Genomic DNA, 21,468 nt, shown 5'->3' with positions numbered 1-21,468 from the left:
CACCAGATTTTTTCCCTGTTGCTGTCAAAGTCAAGAACAAAAACTTTCTAATTTCAAGATTATTATTGCTGTACATTGTTATACATCTGACCTTTGAAATATATATTCTCTATAACCACAATCTCTTACTTTGTGCAAAGTTCATCTGTTATCTAAATAAATGTCATATTTGGGGTCTTGTTAAGCTTTTAGCTTCAGTAAAATAACTGTGAATTTCTGGAGTTTACTCAGACAGCGTAAGAGAAACATTTATTTCATTGATTTTGACTATCCAACCTTTAAAATTTCGCAGAGTGTGTTTGTTCTTGTGTTATGAGAAAGTGATTTTGTATCCTTTCCCTGTCCCCATTTATTTATCTGCTTTCCAAGAAACTTTCCCCACACGAACATCTCTCTGGGCCTTGGTGATTCTTACTGCTCTTTTATGAGTGCTTTTCCAATGTCATAATAATTTGGTTGGTTGGTTTTTGAAGCAGCAAAGCCACAAAATCAGGGCCTGTGCATGCTCACAAAGAGAATTTTTTAATGCAAGAGACTCTAAAAGCAGACAGAAGGTTGTATTAAAAATAACCATGAAGACATGAGCTTAAACAACAAGTAGTTTATTTAGCATACTTAGTAAATCCTTGCACATGGTAATTCCCTAAATCCTCTGACCTTTTTCCAAAAGTCCCTGCTCTTGTAAATGAAATGCTCTATTGTCCTGCTTGTGAGGACCAGCAACCAGAATTAGACTGACTTCGGAATTGACTCTTTCAACACCTCAGAACCTTCTGGCTCAAAATAAGGTTCCAAAACAGGTTTTAATTTGACTTCTTCTGGCAGCTTCTGAGTCTCTTCTCTCCTCTTCTCTCCATCTTTTAAAAGTGGAACCAATGTTTTCCAGTGCTTCCCTGAAACTAAAAAGGAAAGAAATGGTTAATTGTTTTTCCCCCTCCACAGAAACAGAAGAAAATATACAAGTGGTTTGAATAGGAAGCTGATGAAAGAAAGAATCAGGAAGAAAAGACTTTGTGGTTTTCTTCCCCATCCTGTTCCACAAGTTTTCCATATTTCAGCTGGCAAGCACTGACTGCACAGTTAAATGCTTTGGTGCTGGATGCTGAGCTCCCAAATTCTAGGGCTTGGGGTCTCCAAAGTAGCTCCTTGGTTTTCACTCCAGAGAGTGAAACTGTGAATAATGAGCCCATTTCATCCTCTGCATTTTGTGCTGGCTGAAAATGACATCAACTCAGTCACTGCATTATCAGTAAGTGCAGAGCACTGACTGCCCTCTATCAGTTAATCCACGCTGCTGCTATCAGCAGGGTGCAGCCCATACCAGGACTTAGGTCCCTGAAAGCCTCACCTCTGCCAGGCCTAATAGAGAAACTGGGATTTCGTCTGAGGTCCCCAGAGTACCCAGGGTCTTCATTGATTATGCCCAGGTTAGTGTTCCACGTGGACCAGTTCACTTCATCAACCCTGGGGAAACAACAACAAACCCAATATCTATTCTAAGGATCAGCAGACAACTCCAGGATCAGTTTATACCACAAACTGTCATCTCTCTAGCCTCAGATCTGACCCAAAAACCAGATTAAACTGACCATTGTAGACATGATTCGTGCTCTATTCTTCAGAGTGCTCCAGGGGGAAAGTTCTGCTTCCCACCACCAGATACCTTGAAGTTGTTTGTCTACAGAAGATTGTTGGCTTGATACACAAACAAACAGGTACCTGAAGCACCATCTGTAATCATCTTGGCCATCAGGTGTGATCCCCACCAGGACTTGCTTCCCAGACCGGAACGAGCGCCTCAGACAGTTCAAGTAGCTGTTCTCAATGTCCAGGATTGTGATGGCTCTCTGCCAGGTAAGAGAAAGCAGAGCACAGCACTGAGAGGCTGCTGGTCAAAGTCAAACAAAGCCTGAATTCTGTCTGTATTTTAAAAACCTTGAGGTTTTTATCATTGTCAACACCTTAGAGCAGACACTGTAACTCTGCAACATCACCCAGTGTTAATATGTCACTAAAAATGCTGAATTACTGCCCTGTGAATAAAACTATGAAGTTCCCTTTCTTACCTCAAACAAAAACTGATTCTGGTAAAAATTAGTTTTTCCCCTTGCATAATCCCTCTCTTCACAGTCTGATCAGGATTTTCCATCATACAAAGCCTAAATAATTGTGTCCAACTACAAAAATACTCCTTTTCCTAAATTCTGAATATCTCTGGAACATTGGGAACATCTGCTTAGGCAAAACATCAAATATACATGGAAAAGGAACTAATACTTTTTTTTAGGAGCTGTTCAGATGAATCAGAAAGAAGCAGTGACCTGTTATTTAGACACATGTCAGCTCCTAAAGATTCTCTCTGAACTCTCTGAGGATTCTCCACACTTTTTTTTGGACAGCAGCCTCACAGAACCAACGTACCTGGAGTTTCCAGATGCTCTTGCTCTCCTGTGCAATTTTGTTGACAGTCTCCCCCATCAGTGCAATGAGCATGTTGAGCAGGAGGATGTAGGTGAGGATGACATAGAGAACCAGAAGGATGACAAACACAGACTTGAACCTGTAGTTCTCTGTGAACTCCAGGTCCCCCATGCCAATGGTGAACTTGAAGAGCTCCAGGCAGGTGTAGTAGAGGCTGTTGTAGGAGGTGCGGCCTCGTTTCACGTGGCAGCACCGGGCATGGTCAGAGATATTTATGTCCTGCCCCTCATTGTCATCTTCAATTAAAGTCACCACAGCTGTGGCAAAAGAAGAATCACATTCACAGGATGGAAACACAATTTGAGATCGTAACTTCATTGCAAGCAATGAAAATGAGCAGAAAGGCAACACGTCTCCTACACGGTACATTGACCCCAGGGAAATTGCCCTATAAAATATTCCCCAGAACTGACACCCTCTTAGCAGGTGCTGTCTCAGTTCTCTCCACATAGAACAGAGTGACTGGTTTTCTATTCAGCTTTGCAACCCAGGGATGAAAAGCTGTATGAAATTACTACAAATAATTGTTATTCTGAAGAGATTTCTTTTTGTAATTAGGTTGTTAGTTTTTAGTTGGGAACAAAAAGTTTTTAGTTGGGAACAAAAAGTCTAAGCAACTTGAAAAATAAAATTTTCTGAGATTCTTTAAGGTAAAAAAAAAAAAGTAACTCCAAGTAGAATATTACCTGTAGAAAATCCCAAGAGGAATACAAGATAGACAAACATGAAGCGACATAAATCTCTAAGGATCATCTGTAACATGGAAATAGAGATGAAAAGATTTTAAAACTTGAATGTAAACTGAAACAAAAACTGGTACAAAATACTGCTTTAGCTCAAGAGGGCATTTGCTGTTCATGCATTAAACTGTTGTTTATCCAGCTGAGGTAATAAACTCAGTCTCCTTGCATCCATGTTTACCCAATTGTAGTTATTTTGAAGCATAGCAGGTAATAAAAATAATCATCATCATCATCCTAACAAGACTGCTATAAAACACATGGATGAGGAGCAGGAGCTTTTTCTACATCACTTAAATTTTATCACTTCACCCAGAAAATAATAACAAAGTCTAGCAGAGTCAATGAGAGGTAGACATGGCCAGGTGTGCCCTGGAAACGGGGCTGTTGGCAGCAGTGTCCTGCTCTGAGCCTCTGCTGCTTCCTCACCTGCCCCCTGCACTGACCTTGGCAATCATGACGGAGTAAATTCCCATCTGCTGGAAGCCACGGGTGTAGTAGAGCATGTTGGCCCAGCCCAGGGCCAAGGAGAACACCATGGAAGCCACATACAGCTCCTGGCCACAGAAGTACAGCACCACAGAGCTCAGGAGGAGCAGGGAGTGGACAAAGCTGGAAGACAAGTGTGGTGTGAATGCAGAGGGCTGAGCTGGCCACAGGTGCTGGGAACAGAGCAGCCCCATGGAGTGGACAGCAGAACAAGGGATTGTCCAGTTGGGAAGAGAAAGGGCCTTGGAGAGGCAAAGCTCCCTTAGCAATGGGAGGATTTCTGCATATCCAGTGCATAAATCCAACTTGGAGATCTATTCCTAACTCTGCTGCATGACACACTGAACACTCAGACACTTAATTTGCTTTACCTCCACAGGAGGTCACCGCTCCAGACCCATTTGTTCAATGATATCCACTGGTAACTCTGTTGTAAAGACCCAGGGAATTATAGCAAAGCACCTATTTCAGGTGGCTTCAGCAAAAACTACAGATCCCACACACTCATCTGTTCCAGGCTGAGATGCAATCAAAGGTACTGGAGCTTACAAAAGAACCTCACTGTAGCCATCAACTATCAGTGTCTTGAGGGATGGGCGCCTCTGCACGAAATACTGGATCTGAAAAGGGAACAAAGACCAGGTTTGCATCAAGGAAATATTAAGTATCCCCTGTGAAATAATTAACTAAGCACTGTCCCCAGGGAGCTGGTACCCATCAAGACCTCAAAACCAACACTGGTGCAAGATCTAAGGAGGATCCCTCCAGTGACACCAGGTCAAGGAAAATGATCTGTACCTCTTGGCTAAAACACAGATTATCTAAGCAGCCAATGCTAATGAATAGGAAAAGCTTGTTTGATTCTCTCCTACACCTACCCAAACAGCAAAAGGAAAACTTTCAAATATCTTACCCCTCTGAAAAAAAAGTAGAGGCCTCCCAGTACACTCAGGATCTCTCCAGTTACTCGAAAATATTCCCCAGTGCTGTAACCAAAGGTGAAGGGAGGCTGCAGAAGATGGGAAAATAGATACGTTCAGCAGAACTGGAGATAGCAAAGGCCTAGCCTTGCCAGCAGCTGGAAGCAACTCCATTTCTGGGGGAACAGGGAGTGGTTAAGTTTCTGAATGTGCTGCAGCAAGGGGGCAAGACTGGGAAGCAAGGAGGGTCAAAATCTCCCTCCTGCCTTCAGGAAAGGGGAAAACTTGGATGTTAAGAGCACGCATTCAAATGGGAGGCACATCTGGGATATTGTGCAATGGGTGGTTCCCTCACATATGACAGCAGTAATGTACCTTTTCATTCTTCTGTACAGGTCTGTAGTAAGCAGCTGCAGTGAGGATGATGATGTGCATGGTGTAGACAAAGAAGTTGAAGTAAAATAAGTGCTTGACAAACCGGTCCCACTTGTCTTGCAGCAGCCTGTTAAGAGGCTCCACCAGCAGCATCTCGTGACGGTTCTGAGCAGGAGAAAGAGGAGAATTTTGCTAGGACCAGTATATACTGGACTTTGAAAAAACCCATATTATATAAGTTTTCAGCAAATGATCCCTCTAGTTCCCTTAGGCTCAGGGTGGGAGGTTGCTGTTTCATGGAATTGAGGGAAGAGATGCTCTGTGTGGAACATGAGGCTCTCGCCCAGCCAAGGAGGTGCAGTACTCACTGGTGTCTCACTGCTGTAGGCAAGAATCTCAAGCACTGAATTTTTCTCACAGGTGTCTATACAGGACAAGTCATAAAGAGAGGAGTGGACAGGTCCATAGGCCCATTCAGTGAACTTCCTGGACAAGTGTCTGCACTCGGGGTCTTTGATCTCTCGTCTGAGGATGTAAGCGAAAATCTAATTGCAAAAGAACAATACAACCAACATTTCAGTGCTAATGGACTTCTCATTCCTCAGCCTCTCCACAACACAGGAAGGGTAATTTCTCCCTAGTTCAACAGAGCTGAAGCCAAACCACTGGAGCACTGCAGAGATCACAGTCTGAAATACACACAGTTAATTTCGTCACTGTGTGCTAGGAGATGAGAAATATAAATACCTCTGGCATATCTGCTTCAAAACTGCAAGAGAAAAGCAGAGATGTTACACATCTCTGAGCAGAGTCACTTTGAATGGGGACTGCCAGAAAATGAATTACATCAGCCAGTCTGAAGTACAAGGGTTTCAGATGATATCAGAGAGAGACCCACTTTCTGTTTCCTCTGGGGCTGCCTGCATACCAGTGGTGTGTGAATAACACCAGCTGGGCACAGACACACACTCACACTTTGCAGCCTTTAAGGACTGTGCAGTTAAACTGCAGCATCAGTTCCTCTTAACTAAAAGGCCCCAATAACAAAGTTCTAAACTCCATTCTGCATAAATGTTTTACACATTCTCTCTATACTGTGATATAGCAATGGGACAGTCAAACACCTTTGTTCACCTACCCCTATCTTCCCTGTTTTGGCTGCCAGAGTTAAAGGAGTCAGCCCTTTCTTGTTGGTGAGTTCTTCCAGCTTGAGGATGGGATTGATCTTGGCACCAAGGATCAATATGTTATTATACATCTTGGTTACAAACTTGGTGTTATCCTTGGTGTTATCTGCAATCTCCACCAGTGTGTGCAGGACCATGTTGCCCATGGAGTCCTCAGCAGTGATGTTGGCTGCCTGGTAGGGATTCTCCAGGAGGAATTTCACAATGCAGAGCTGGTTGGTGCAGGCAGCCAGGGACAAAGGCAGCTCCCCTATGGCAAGTAATGGGAAGGAGTGGTCAGAAAGCCCAGTACTAGAGGTTCATAAACAGAAATATCACATTGTTTTCATCTTTCACCATGAAAAAATGTGAGTTTCTCTGTCTAGAACAGCACCAATTCTTGTGATAGCTGTTAGAATAGGTTTTCTTTGGTTTAACTGCATCACAGAAACACAGTTGCTTAAACCCTGACAGGACAGGAGCAGAAGGTTACAAAGGATACAGTGCTTAGAGAACAAAGGAAAGCTGACAGCAAGCTCACACTGAACACCATCAGCTACCAATTGTATTTCTTTATAAGATCAGTCTTTGGGAGGAAATATTTGGCCTAAAGGTGGAACAGCCCATCTGGTACTTCTGAGCCTCCAGTGCCACATAAACAGGATTATTTAACAGCTTGCACTTGAGATACTGCTGGGACAACTCAATCAATAAAGCCCATACTGTGCTCACTCCTACCAAAATAAAAGCCAGATTTCCCTTTGATTTTCCTGAAGAACTCCCCACAGGCTCTGGCATGAACATCTGCTCCATTCTGGACCAGGAGCTTCACCAGGTACATGTTCCTCCTCTCGATGGCGATGTGAAGAGCAGTCTGGCCTACAGAGACACTCATCAGACAGAAACCTTCAGCATTTAGTACAGACTGGGAGCTTTCAGCACTGCAAATCCCTCAGCTCCATGTAAGATGGTGGAACTGAGAGCTCTGCAGGCTAAAGAGCTCTAGAACTGAACAGGGAAAAGACCAGGCAAGCAGCAAATGCAAACCATTATATCATTATGTATCAAAAATGGCAGAATATTGCCCTAACAGGACACAGCCCCAGCACAAATGCACACATTTTTAATCACACACTGGAACTTTGGGGTGCATAAGGCCTCATGCAGAAGACTTTGACAGCCCTGCCTGACCCCATTTCAGTCTGAGCACCCTGAGTATTCACTGCAGCAATTGTTTCTCTTACCCTTGTAGTAGTTGTCAGTATATTCTGCATTAACAAACTCTTTCAGAGTTCCAGTTTTCCTTGCAATATCCAGCAGCAAGGGAATGGTATCATTTTTCCCATCGTGTAGATTCAGCATGGCTTTCAGCAAACAGGTTTTCCCAGTTTCAGGCTCTGTAACACAAAAGATTACAGGTACATAAAAGTGATTATAAACCTACCATCTATACCCAGGCAAACAGGAATTAATGAGGTTCTTCTCAAAAGACAAGAAACCTCATTTAGTGTTTCACAGAAAATTTCAGCTCCTGTAACCTTACAATCAATGGGTTGCCCAGTCAGTAGGGTTATCAAAGGACCTCCTGCAGACATGGAACATAATTATCTTTTTTTGTTTTCATCTCAGGAGCACTGCTGGAAGAAGAAGAGGGCAAATCAAGGTATGTGACACTAAAGGGTACCTTTGAACTCCTCATCTGTGAGATGCTTGAAGGTTCTATTAAGGTAGAGTAGCAGGTCACTGAGGTCCTTTGTGTTGCCTTGGGCTACAGCATCAAAGATCCTTCTGCGGTCATAAAATTTGAAAGCTTTTTCTGAGCAGCCTGTGATGGAATCTGTAGATAGGAGCCTAACAAGGGGAAATGTCAGTTACCTAAAGTCAGATATTTAGCAGGCTTTTTATCAACTACCAGAATATTGTTTTTCATTTGCTTGAGAGAAGTAGTAAACACTGCAGATTAGAATAGATATATCTGCAAAGAGTAAAAGAACAAAGTCTGCATGCAACTCTCCTGATGAAATTATGATTCTGTTGCTGAAAAGCTGAGAACAAGACTTAAAAGAGGCATTGAAGTATGGAGGTGTAACTGCAGGCCTGGAGCCAGGCAATCACTCGTTCTCACTCTGAGCCATGTCCATTCACTGAGCAGCCTCAAGCAAGTGAATTAAGGCCTACTGCTAATTTTGGGCATAACATCCAGGGACTGAATTTTTAGAGATGCCAAGAGACAACAGTTACTGTCACTTTCTGTTGCAACACTCCTTAATTTGGCATAGAAAATGGTGAGACTGAAAAGAGGGTCATGCTCAGGTGGAGAGAACAAATGCTGCTCCAAGAAACACAGTCTGCAGTCCTCAAACTATTCATTACAACCAAATCTCACAAGGCAAACTTACTTGTGAAATTTGCCCCTCTCCATATTCACATGGAATTTGATGACAGAAGGTGCCATCAGGTGATCCATCTGGTAGAAGGAGTCCATGGGAGCCATGTCCTTGTCACTGTCTCCCATCACGAAGCGGCCCCGTCTTGCAAAGATGTTGCTTTTGGGTGGCTGCACCTTGGTGCTGAGTGGGCCCTGGGGGTTGTCAGGGGCTTCCTGGACAGAGTCCTCCCCTTCTGTGTGTTCATCTGTCACTTCAGATTCCTCCATGTCAAAACTGCCAAACTTCTTCATCTTCCCAAGAATGGAGGACATGATGAGCCAGCAGTCTGTGAGGAAGGACACAGATACCTCAAGTCAGCACTTTAGGGGGCCATGAGTCCCCCTTTGCTTAGGAATGTTTTCCAGAAACAGCAGGGAGTGGATTGGTTGCTCTCATCCCAGAAATGAGGCAGAGGGACACATATTCACTGTGCCCACAGCCAGAACAGTTTAGTAGGTCACTACCTCTATTCCATTTGTTCGTGTCCCCACTGCCCTTACCCATTCCAGAATGGAGAAAGCAAACCAGAACATCCCAGAGCTTCCTGTCCACCTCACGGCAGAGCTGAGCCTCAGCTATTTCTGCTTAAAGCCAGTGCCTCATCCTCCTCCAGTCATTGGTAAAGCCAGAACAATCTCAAACCCCAACAAACTCTGCTTTTCTTCTCTACTTTCTGACTGGTTTGTGCCACAAACCATTCTCATGATTCTATCAGGGATGTGAAAGAAGCCCTGCTTGTGCCATAACCTGATCTCCGGGATGCTGAGCACAGAGGGCTTCCTGCACCCAGGAAAGTTATCCCTTAAGGGCTTTGCCAGAGTTATGGCAGTGCCTGATAGAAATTGGAGTGTGTGATACTCAAGAGATGAGTGTCAACTCAGACATGACACATGGAAACAGAGAGGGAAAGGTTACCACAGGTAAGATGTGCTGTAACAACCACACAGCTGATCTTGTCTGATTCACAACCACACAGAACCTGACACAAGCAACAAATACAGAATCAGAGAATGGTTTTTGTGGGAAGAGACCTTAAAGCTCATCTCATTCCACCCCTCTGCCCTGGGGAGAGACATCTTCCACTATCCCATGTTTCTCCAAGCCCTGTCCAACCTGGCCTTGGACACTTCCAGGGATGGGGCAGCCACAGCTTCTCTGGGCAGCCTGTGCCAGGATCTCCCTACTCTCACAAACAACACACTCTACTGAAGGTAGAACAGGCTGCCTTTTTTGGTTTGGTTTCTTATCAACCTGTTTTAATCAGACAAATGGTGCCTTCATGCTACTGAATGCAAAATATCCTGGAACTCCAGCAGTGCAGACAGAAACACATCATATCTGAACTGCTGCACAGCTGGCTTAGAGACACAGTCTGAAACCCTACATTGCTTGAAAATCTTACAGGTTTGTGCAGCACAGGAATATCACTAAATGTTTAAAAAGCCTCAACTTATAAGCCACATTAGAGTGGTCAGTAATCTTCTGTGTACATTCAGTGTGAACACAACATCATGAACCTGCTTCAAGGTTGTTTCTCTTCACAAGAGAAACATTCTGAGGGTTGTGTGCAAACCTACATTAAAGCTGGATTTTCAGTTCTATGGGAATACTTCATATTTATATCAATGGTCACATATTTTTTTGTGAAAGCAGGACAGGAAAGAAAATTTTATCATTTGCATTCCTTTTCTATAATTTTGTACAATATACATGTAAAGAAAACATCAATTTGCAAACTTGCACGTTTAGGGTTACTGGAAGCAAACCAGCATAGCACAGATCAAATACTAATGATTGCAATTTAACTTGCTCACCTTTCAAGTTCTTTGTCTCCTTAGAATCACTCTGAAAGAATAACATAATATCTTATTAACTTAATTGTCCTATTAAAAAGAAATAAAAATTCTTGTTCCATTTGGAACAAGGTACTAAAATTACAGTAGAACTATTACTTCAGTGAAAAAGGAACACAAACAGTTCTATAAAATATAGGAAAAAACACAGTGGGAATACAGTCATGTGTAATTTTAACTTTTTGTTTTATTTAAACTCATGTGGATTGAGCCAAAAACATCAGTGAGTGGCTACAGAACACACAACCACTTATCTTCCATAGAATAAATATAATATTAAAATGTGAAGAATGGGCTCAATCCTGTCTCCCAGGCAATTGCTCAAACCTACATTATATGTGTTTTCCTTTCTAAACCCTGCTGGTAATACATTTGATAATGAAGACAGAGCTGCTTTTCCTCACAAGTATGAATTTCCAAGGGAAATAACCTTCACAAATCTGTCAAAGGATTATTAAAAAAACCAATAAGCATTACCTAGTTTAAAAAATGCCCAACATATTTGAACTCCCTGAAACCCACGTACCTAGAACTTTGATACAACACCACAAAAATAAAAAAGGAAATATTTTGGATAGAATGCTTTGCCACATCACAACTTAGAATAAATAATAAAGAGAGTTTAAAAACAACTAATAACCATGCTATTCATATATACATGCAGAACTTACAAATATTGACCAAAATCCTGTCTTCCAAAAAACAGTCCAGTCTCAGTAAACACCCGCTGATCCACAGGAATTTGGTGCCAGATATTCCTCTTCCAAGGTGCCTGGACTGAAAAGCCCTCAGAGTTTGCTTCTCCACTTCATTTGTCTGAAAATTGTGATGATTTTTAGAACCAAGGGAAGCTCACTGGAAAAAACAGAGAATAGAGCAATAAGATAATTAAGAACAATTCTGGAACCAGAAGCATCAGCGGCTTCTATTCCCAGAGGTTTAGCAAAGCTCTTTACAAGAATTGCAGTAAGTTGCTGTTGTTTTTCTCTCCCCTTTAATTGCATTTAGTAATGGATATTCTTCTCCAGATTTCCTCTTGAGTAAATACACTCAAGTTTGCAAAAAAAAAAAAAAAAAAAAAAAAAAAAAAAAAAAAAAGCACCCGAACCACCAGACAGCAATTGTTTCTGGGGGTCACGGTTTCAATTCAATTTACAAAACTCTGTAAAATATGCCACAGTCACCTTTCTTGGGCACCTTTCTTGAGTGGCTGATTTAAAGAGAAATATTTTAAAGATAAGCTGATTCAGAACAGAGTTGAGGAAGAACCAAGAAGTCCTAAAGCCTTTTTATTGTTCCACGTTCCTCCTATGTTTTATTTAAATTTTATATATATATATGTATATATATATATGTATGTATGTAACAGCCTCTAAATATTAATGTCACGAGGAAAAAACCCCAACTTATCTAATCCAGGATGGATCTAACACCCTCAGAAATTCAGAGCTGTGTCATATGTTGTTAAATACATAATTTACATAAGACCTTTCTGACAAAAGCTAGTCTAGAGAAACAGCTTTTCCAGAGGCTGTTAGGCTGGGAGCAACCCCCAAGCTTCCTGAGGTTTTGAGCAGAATATGAAATTATTCAATGAAATTATCTGTCTTTTGTTTTGCAAAAGTGGCTGGGTCTCTAGTCTTGCCATCTATCCATGGATGTAAAAAAGAATTATGTATTTGCCTATTTAATAGCAAACTAATTATACTCCTTAGATCTGTGGTACTCAAGAGTAACAAGGCTGTTAATTAATGCATAAATATAGATTACCAATGGGCACGTCCTCAGCAGCATCCAAGATGCTGCAAAGGCTTTTGATGCAACAGCATCATCAGCTCCTTCCTGTTATTCAATAAAAATGAAAGCAGATCTGCTGTTAAAAATATATTTATAATAATGCAAGAGGGAAAACAACATATAACAAATTCAGACTTTTTACAACACCTTTAGTCCACATTTTCTCTGTAATATGCCAACAGTTCACTAAACATGGCATGGAAGGGAAATGCCATCTTTGTAATTAAGGTCTCAGAACTCAGCACAGCTTTCTCACCATAAAAATGTCAGTCCTGATGTTGCTAATGAGCAAGGGATGAATCCATGTCCATATTCCAGTGGAAACATTCCAGTGCTTCCTAGGAATTAAACTGTATCCAGATAACAGGAAACATCTTACTTGCCTCCCAATGTCATTTGAGCAAAAGAAACATACATGTACACAGAAAAGTACAAATGTTTTAACAATAAAATAACGACTAGGAGAAGAAAGAAATTCTAAGAGAATAACACAGGGGATAAAACTTGGAAATTTTAAGGGAGTACACACAAGCATCAGACTAAATTACAGATAGCAGCTCATCTCTCCCAGTCCTTTCCAACACATTTCCTACCAGGAAAATGAGCCTTGCAAGAAGTGTCTTTTTATGCAGAAAGTTAATGGATCTTTCCCAGTCACTCAGATAAATTTAATGTGATAATTACTTCTCATTTCACAAATGGGAATGACAGAGCAACAAAATGTGCAGACCCAGGAGAAGCAGACATTAGATGCAGGGGTTTTGTTCCACTGTAATGAGTGAGAGTGCATGTGGAATAAAGTGAAAAAAAACCACTGTACAGTCAGGAAAAAACCAGAAGCTGCATCTCAGGCCACTCCAAATAATGACTTTATTTACTATGGAACATCACCATAGCTGCCCCCACAGCAGCATCCACATCCTTCCCGTAAACCACAGGGAATGGAAAAATCCTTTCCACTTCCTGCTTCAGCACCTCATTCCTGGCAAGGGCGCTCCCGCTGCCCAGGATCCTCCTCACTCCCGTGTCCTCCAGGTGCTGCACAGGTAACATGGAGCAGAGGTTCTCCACGATGCCACGGCACAGGGCTCTGGTGACATGGCCCAGGGACAGCTCAGAGGCACCAATGCTGGTCACTGATGCCAGCTGCTCAGGAAGGTGTCTCTCTCCAAATATGGTTGGGTGGACTGAGAGTTTGCTGTGCTTTTGGGCCAAGGCTGCTTGGATTATCCTTGGGTAGATGGCAGATTCCTGAACCTCAAGTCCTGCAGATGGGAAATACCTTGTTAGCAATCTGAAGGGGTCTGGTGTAACTCACATGTGGACACTTAAATGGACACTGATGCACCTAGTTCAGCAAAATACTGAGTATCTTTTTCCATGCCCCTAAGGTAATTGTGTGTCCAAGATTAGGAACCACAGTCCTCCCATCCAGTTGTATCCAGAACGTGCAGTATTAGAAACAGTTTCTGATTACAGCAACTGCCTTTCCTGACAAAAACAGCTACTGCTCATTGTCTATACTGTGCTAAGTTCCACAAAACAACATCTTTAAAGGGACTAACAGCAGGTTTCAGCTTCAGTGGCTGGACTCCATGTGAATGTAACATTCACCTCGAGTACTTACTGAAAGAACAATTTCAGAGATTATTTCTGTAGTGCAAAACCCAAGAGATTACCCAAAAACCTGCAAACGCCATGCTTAAAGCACTTAAAAGATATTCCATGAGTTTGAGTCTTAAAAACCATTAGAGTGCTGCAAAATATGCACCGAAAGGACTCCTTTGGACTGCAGTCACACAAAATTAGAGGCTGTTGTCCTCAAATCTGCCAACCTTGCCTTTTGAAAATCAACTTGCACAAAATAATTCTGTCCTTGAAACAAAAGAAGGCCTAAAGGGAACATGAATGTGGAGTCCAAGCATGACTGTCCCAACATGTTCAAAAGCTTCAGCGGGAAATTCCAGAGATCTGGGAAGCATGACCCAGGAATTACATCCCTGTTCCCTTTATGGCATGATGGAACAGCTCTAGGCTTGTTTCTCTGCCTCAGCTTCCTTGTACCTTGATGACCAACCTCAGTTTTAAGCTTCAGCTTAAGCTTCTCCATGAAATGACTTACCCAGCTCTTGTGTCCACTGTGCCACCATGCCCACAAATGTTGCAAGCACATTCCCTCCATTAAGTGATGCTGCCACTGCCAAGTAGTCACCATTGAAGTAGGGAAAATAAGTGACAGCTGAGGAAGGATCTGGTGCCTCTGGAGGCTGGAAACCCAGGGGCATTGAGATGGTCAGCTGAGCAGAGGTGCTGACATTAAGAACTAAAACACACCATAAAAAGAAAAAAGAAAATAATCAGTATTTTACTAAGCTACCCTGAAGGAGGACAATGAGAAAAACGAATCAGGTACCAAAATGACCATACCTGCATCAGTCCTCTCAGTCAGACAGGAATAAACAGAGCACTGGAAATCTCCCAGAGCAATTCCCACTTTTGCTCCTTTGGGTATTCCATGCCATGCACAGGTTGTCCTGCCTGCAATGCTGCCAGGGTCTCCCACCTCTGGAAGCAAGTGGACAGGAAAGCTGGATTTTTTCAATCTGGAAGCAGAACAACATTATTGGAGGAAAGCAGTTTGGGAATGTGGGGCATAACTACAAAAAAACTCTTTGAAGTCACAGATGAATCTGGCCACACATTTGTGGCTGCTGGATTTATGGATGCCTTCACCTATTTAGAAAGCTTTGTCTTGGACAGGGGCAGCATTCCAGTCCAGTGGGCTGGGTAAACCAGTCTGGAAGAATAAATAGTTTTCCTTTCTATGCAATCTGAGTACCTGAGATTATACAGTACATGTTCAGTAAGTTTAACATACTGGTGGTCATATGGACAAGCAGGTCCAGGGCAAAGGGACAATCACAAACCCAGCAAAAAATGCAGCTAAGTGTCATGCAATTAGTAGTTCACAACCAAATCACAAAGAGTTAAGTCCAACAAACTCCTTACACAATCAGCTGCAGGTGCTACAGCACCACCACCACTTTTGTAAAAGTTCAGTCAGCAAAATGCAAGTTTCTGTCACTCTTTCATACCTTGATGAGAAGATCTTTCACCTTGGAGTCCTGGCCTAACCTAAGCCCTGAAATATATAAGGCCTTAGCACTCAACCCTGAAAGAGCAAATCATTAAAATAAATAAGTAAATAAATAAACTGATTCCCCGTAAGATTTCCTGTACTTTAACAGCTCTTAAATATGCCCACAAGTAAGTCTCAGCAGTTAGGAAGCTCAGCTCAAAGAACTAGAGAGTGGTAACTGTGTTTAACATGGCACAGGTAACACTGTGGCTGCACTTGTCCACCCCACCCCACCACAGAAAGGGAGAGAACAGCTTGGTCTCACTGATACATTTCTCAGCTCTGCTGTTTGCAGGTATTTTTAAAAATACTGGGCCAGATTTTACCAGATTTAAACAGAGGAAACTCTCAGTAGCTCTTCAGTACAGGCCACAATTGATTAGGAGTAACTTTCAATCCCTTTTTATCTGTAGCACATCAACACTCATGGCCCAAAGAGGTGCTCACACCGCCTGACACAAGCGGTGCACAAACCCCACTGAATGGCCTTAGCACTTACATGTCAGTATTCCAGCTCTTGTTTCTGCAATTAAAATATCCCCAGCTGGCAGCATTCTGGACAGACATGAGTGGCTTCTTCAGGTCACACAACATGGCAACCACGTAGTCCTGGATAGTGCCAGCTGCATCATAAGCCTTCAGAAAATCTGGACTTTTAAACAAGACATTTGAAAAACAGGAAGTTGCTTTAAGACAGTGAGAGCAAGACAACTTTCATTGCTATGGGGAACTTCACACATGTGGGCCCATTTAAAAATTAAACAGCCACCTCAGGAATCAACCTGCATTTTGTTAGTTTGGTTTGTTTTTTCAAATGGAATTTGTTTTCCAAGCTGCAGCAATACTTATCTCCAGATGGAAGATAGAGAGGGAGCAGCTTTAAGGAATGAGTTGTCTCAGTTCAAAAGCACAGCATTGCAAAAGTTATCAGGAAAGTAATAATTGTTTGCATGAATAAAAGGCACTTGGTTGATTCTGGAGCATTTTTCAGAAGTAGTTAAATTCCCACTTGCTCTGGGGTCCACAAATCATATGAATGGAAATATACCAAATGATGAAGCAAAACAAAGCAGGTGGACTCATGACTCATGCAGCTCTGAAGTAAGATCACACCATGCTCCATATATTTGCTGGACACACACTGGAAGAAATCAAGATCTAATAAATTTCCCCCTTTTCTTGAACCTGAACTCGTTGCAGAGGAAGAAACTGGCTCTTTGAGAAAGATGAAACTGAAGAGCAAATCTTGCTGATGCCAAGTCATAAGTGAAAAACTTTATCCTTGGCAAACATGCCACAACAGAGCAGAGCACCTGTATCATCTCATGAGGATCTGTCACAGTGTCTGAGGAAGGAAGGAACTGAAATTAATTTAGAGACAGACTTTTTGTTTGAGCATCTGGCAGCAACCAGACCAAGCAACCCTGTCACTGTTTTAGGCATGTCTGTACTTTCCACAAAGCAGCACAAGGCAAAGTGACAATGTTCAAACTGCATTAGCAGAGCTACTCTGAGCAGTATGATGGACTAGAATTATTCTATGATACTTTAACACTTCTGTTCCTATATGGTCAAAAGCTTTTCTTTTTATTAGAGATCTGTAGTATTTTTATAAGGTCAGGGACTCTTGCATGCTTAATTGCATATAGTTTATATTAAATACTGCCATTTTAAATATTCTTTGACTACTTAATTAAGATTATGATTACAGAGAAGCGCAGCCCCTCAGCCTGTAGCAGCACTAACATGCTACAGGAATACTAATTGTCACATAAATTCAAGAGGAGAAACAGCCTTTTGAGAAGCAATGTACCTGTTCTTTAAATACCAGTAGACTGTGGCACATCCAAATCCTGTAGCCAGGCTCACGTGTGACTGTGGCAGAGGAAGAGAAGAGAGGAAGGTGGGGCTGCAGCGGCCATCCTGCCAAGTGACCAGGTGGCTGACCTTGTCTGGCTCAAAGGCAGGGCCTGTGCCACTCTCTGACCACTTGCAACCTGGAAACAGAATAGAATCCAAGAAATCCAGTGACTCCCTGCAGCATAGCCTGCCTGGCATTCCTCATTTCTGAACACACTTGATAATTTGTTAAATATACCAGAAAAGGAGCCAGTAGAGATTGTAATCAAACCACTCTTAGTTTTCAGCCCTAGATAATGTCATAACACAAATCATCCTTTGGTAAGACAGAGAATGGTATCCAAAGCCTTCCTTCTCTTGAAGAGAGCTATTAAAGACACAAACAACAGGTGAGCCACAAAAAACCCCAACCACGGTCTGCTATGGGAGGTTAGGAGCTGACATGGCAGCTCTCACCTCAGCTGGGATGTGCCACATCACCACCTGGAGAATGCTGCATCAGTAATGAACTGCCCAGGATGGAGAGCACAGAGCTGCATCACCTTTGGAGCCAAAGTAACAAGAGACCTGGATCTGTGAGTATTAAGCAATGGACTACAAAGTACTAAAGAGTAAAACCCTCATGTACTACACAAAAAAGTTTCACCAAAGGTAGGACAGGGTTTAATTCAGTTTGCCAGTCCAGCATGCTCTTTTTGAGCAGAGAACACCACACCTTTGAGGAAATCTTCACATTCTTTCATTGCAGAGGAGAGGCTGGGCTCAAGCACTGTTTGGCAGCACATTCCATGGCACAGCTCTGACCCCTCCCAGGCCATCCCTGGACATAGGGCAGGGATGGGACAGGCCACTCACTCTGGAACTGAGGCAAAGTCTTGGGTTTTAGCCAAGGGAGCAGAGTTTCAAGAGAAGAGACTCAGCTGCCTGACTTGCACAAATGTGGCTAAAAAAACATAATTCTTAGGCTGGATACAGGGGTTGGAAGTCACATTCACACAGTAGGAGAGCAGCCCTGAAGGCTGGGAGCTCCCACAAGAAAGATGCAAAACAAAACACATACTTTTTCTTGTTCCCTCAATTCCCTGTTCTACCAGATCTGTTTGAACTGATTTTCCGATTGGTCTGCTTTTCTAGTTTTAAATGGATTCTAAGAAATATTATTAATCATAAATCTAACCCTAAAGGATGCCATTAAATTTTTTATTTGTGTCCCCAAGGCTCTGGATTCACTTAGTCCACTCAAAGCAAATGAGAGCAAACACCCTCTTTCACTTTACAGAAATGAAACTAAAGTGGCATGTGGCTTTAGGACATAAAATATTTACCAATATGACATAAGAATCTGTGCCTATGAATACACAAGGCTTTGTTATGCACCTCCTGGGACAGCTGGAAAGCAACAACAGCTCCTTCAGTGCATCACCCTTTGGATTTCTTTCTTTCTAATCATTTTTAGTATGTAAAGCAGTTAAGACCCTGACAACTTCTGACAGGCAGTGACCAGCACTTTTGGGAAATCTACTCTGTGGTTTACAATAAATCTTTACTTAATCTGCATAAGTCCTGTTATAGTAAGACTTGTATAATTGTCCAGATGACCACACTACAGGTTTAAGAGAAAGAAGACATGGAATCACACTCTGGAAGCCTTAGACTTCAGTAGGTCTGTAAGGCATCAGCCAAGAAGATAATCCATCCCTATCTCACAGGGCTGGCAATCCAAGCCCTGGATTCTTCAAATATCCTCACTGTCACAAGGATTATCTGGGTATTTGCACAACAAAGCCCCATGTGACTACCTCACTGCAGCTGATTTTGTTTCTGAGGTCTTGGCAAGCAGCTGAGCATCCACAATCATGACCACAGTCCTTTCTCAGCTCCTACTAACAGGAGCATAGGCAACAAAATGAATGCAACGCGACAGGCTACGACTTGCTAGGAAAAAAGAAGCCTTGGGATTTTGGGGGGGGAAAAAACCCAGAAAGTTGTTGAGATGCTGGACAGCATCTAGGTAAGGGTTTGATGAGGTGAATAAAATCCCCCTGCAAGTTGTTCACATGATGCAGAAGTTCTTTCAAATGGCAGCAGATAGCATGTGATGGAGAAACAATTAACAAGCCACAAATATGCTACTCCTCCTTCATGCTAACAATTGTGCTGACTCTGCAGGGATCCCATCAAGCTAAATCCTTTATCATTAACTATAGTAAGTAGCCAAAATTTCAGTAAAAAAAGCAAAATTCTCATAAGAGATCTTCTATTAATTCTGTTTTAGAGAAGACCAAAGCAACACAGCAGTTTAATCACAGAATCACTTCACTTACAATTCAATTTTCTGCATCATAATACTTTGAACAGGGATGTTTAAGAATTAATGTTACCTTTATCACTTTTCCAAAACACAACCCCATGCATTTGTCCAGAAATACCAATGTGGGTGACTCGCTGAAGCTGCTGCTGAGGCAGAGCAGCAAGGCATTCATTCAATGCTCTTATGATTTTCTGGACATCCTGCTCCATTCCCTGCAATCACAAAGCATTATCCTGTGCATGAAGCCATTAGGATTCACTCAGTGTATTTATTAAACAAGGCTGCTCTAGTCAGAAGTGAAGGACGGAATTCATTTAATTCAATAGCATTTATTAGAGTAATATTCACTACTAAACTGCAAAAAGAAAAGAAAAATTGCAGAAAAACCCACAAACACACAAAAACTAAAAATCAATGCTAGCAAGTCAAGTCTCTTAAACTTAAGGCAAAATAATTCTTTAATTAATTAATTAATAATTTCCTAAATTACCACACTCAACCATAACTTTTAAAAAGTCCAATAGCATTGACTACAAGTCCACCTTATCTATTGCTCTTCATTTTCCTCACAAAGAGAACTATCCATGTGTTCTGACAGGCGTACAGGCTCCCCTACATCTCCCTAAAGCTCCTCCCTACCAACTCACTGTTGAGTTTGATGATACTGATATTCCATTTCTGGATATTCTGTTCCTACAACCACCCAGCAAACTGACACAACTGCTCCCCAGGAGAAGCTTTCACACTTCCAAAGGTTCAGATTACTTTGTGACAGACCAGTATGAAGATTACAAAACTATTCAAATAGAGTCTACAAATAAACATGAACTTCGTGCATAGGTACTTTTGGCTGCATAAATTGGCAGGAGGAGGGCTGGCCTGTTTGGTATCCTTGGTATCAGAAATTATGCATATTTTTAATGATTCTGATTCATCCTTTTTTTTTTTTTAATAACCAACACAATGGATGCAAAGATCTTTAACAGGAGTACACGTTCCTGGTTATTTCCACAGGGAGTTTCCAGTTTTGATTCCACCTCACACTTAAGTGCAAAATAAAATACCCTTCCAGTTGGCAAGTGGTTGCTGTTTGCTGACTGGGAGTGTCAAAGATAAGGTGGTGGCTCATGAGAGAATAGTTTTAGAGTGTCTTAGGCAACTTTTCAAAACCTGCATCTTTCTTAAATCAAGCAGCTCTGCTTGACTTCCTTGAACAGTGAGCAGGGGGTGTTTAAATTCTGCTTTTTGATGTCCAGACACATGCTGCCAATCTAAGCACAAAAACAATCCACGAAAGCCACTGGAGCCTGCACAACGTACCAAACCCAGCCACTACAAGGCAGGGCCGGTGTCCTGCAATTTCCCTCAGCGCTCCCTGCCAGCCCTTACCTGCGGTCCGGCTTCCAGGCTATCGCTGTGTGCCAGCGTCTCCCTGGAGCAGCTCTGTGCCAGCGCCAGCCCTCGCTCTGTCCCTGTCACCAGGGCTGCCTTCACCGACGTCGTGCCCAGGTCAATACCCAGCACACAGGTGGGCCCAGGCCCGCCCGCCGCGGCCATGAGGGGGTGGCTGTCACCTTGCCCAGCACAGACAGGCGGACCAACACCCACCATGCTGAGCCCCACACGGCTCCTGGTGCCCCGAGCACCCGCAGTGCGGCCTCCCAGGGACAGGGCAGGAGCGCGACCTGGACTTCGCCCTCAGGATGAAGGTGCCTCCCTCCCCTCAGCACTCCCCAGCCACTACCCCTCCACCTTGAGGGTGACAAATCGCCCCTTCCCCAGCTGTCCCGCGCAGCTTTAAACCACGCTTTTTGACAAAACCAAACCACCACGGTGCCAAACCCACCCCGTGCCCCCGCTCACAGCTCTGCCCCCCTCATAAACCCGCTCCGCCACACCCAAGATGGC

At 42.7% G+C, this 21,468-nt stretch overlaps 2 protein-coding genes across 4 annotated transcripts; both read right to left on the bottom strand.

The window, feature by feature from the left end:
* Nucleotides 1–586: 586 nt before the first annotated feature.
* On the bottom strand, nt 587–12,591 carry TRPV1 (transient receptor potential cation channel subfamily V member 1). 2 transcript variants are annotated; one of them, XM_010402382.4, is made up of 18 exons: nt 12,507–12,591; nt 11,125–11,308; nt 10,415–10,445; nt 8,571–8,886; nt 7,856–8,022; nt 7,416–7,568; nt 6,910–7,050; nt 6,144–6,442; nt 5,374–5,550; nt 5,006–5,170; nt 4,624–4,719; nt 4,260–4,330; nt 3,668–3,833; nt 3,168–3,234; nt 2,422–2,738; nt 1,720–1,847; nt 1,349–1,464; nt 587–899 (listed from the first exon to the last, which is right to left on the bottom strand). In XM_010402382.4, exons 4-18 carry the CDS (start codon nt 8,870–8,872, stop codon nt 730–732), a joined length of 2,535 nt encoding a protein of 844 aa, XP_010400684.1. In that variant the 5' UTR covers nt 8,873–8,886; nt 10,415–10,445; nt 11,125–11,308; nt 12,507–12,591; the 3' UTR covers nt 587–729. The 2 variants fall into 2 exon arrangements, with proteins under 2 accessions (XP_010400684.1, XP_019143212.1); XM_019287667.3 differs by lacking the exon at nt 1,349–1,464.
* On the bottom strand, nt 12,325–21,403 carry SHPK (sedoheptulokinase). 2 transcript variants are annotated; one of them, XM_039562781.1, is made up of 8 exons: nt 20,950–21,403; nt 19,631–19,772; nt 17,203–17,386; nt 15,889–16,041; nt 14,678–14,853; nt 14,373–14,573; nt 13,226–13,515; nt 12,325–12,600 (listed from the first exon to the last, which is right to left on the bottom strand). In XM_039562781.1, exons 1-8 carry the CDS (start codon nt 21,169–21,171, stop codon nt 12,589–12,591), a joined length of 1,380 nt encoding a protein of 459 aa, XP_039418715.1. In that variant the 5' UTR covers nt 21,172–21,403; the 3' UTR covers nt 12,325–12,588. The 2 variants fall into 2 exon arrangements, with proteins under 2 accessions (XP_039418715.1, XP_010400681.2); XM_010402379.3 differs by lacking the exon at nt 12,325–12,600 and having other exon boundaries at nt 13,098–13,515.
* Between the last annotated feature and the right edge of the window lie 65 nt (nt 21,404–21,468).

This window comes from Corvus cornix, chromosome 19 (assembly GCF_000738735.6).
Source record: "Corvus cornix cornix isolate S_Up_H32 chromosome 19, ASM73873v5, whole genome shotgun sequence".
NCBI lineage: Eukaryota > Metazoa > Chordata > Aves > Passeriformes > Corvidae > Corvus > Corvus cornix.
The sequence above is the reverse complement of the archived record's forward strand: the minus strand, read 5'-3'. Positions and strand labels throughout refer to the sequence as shown.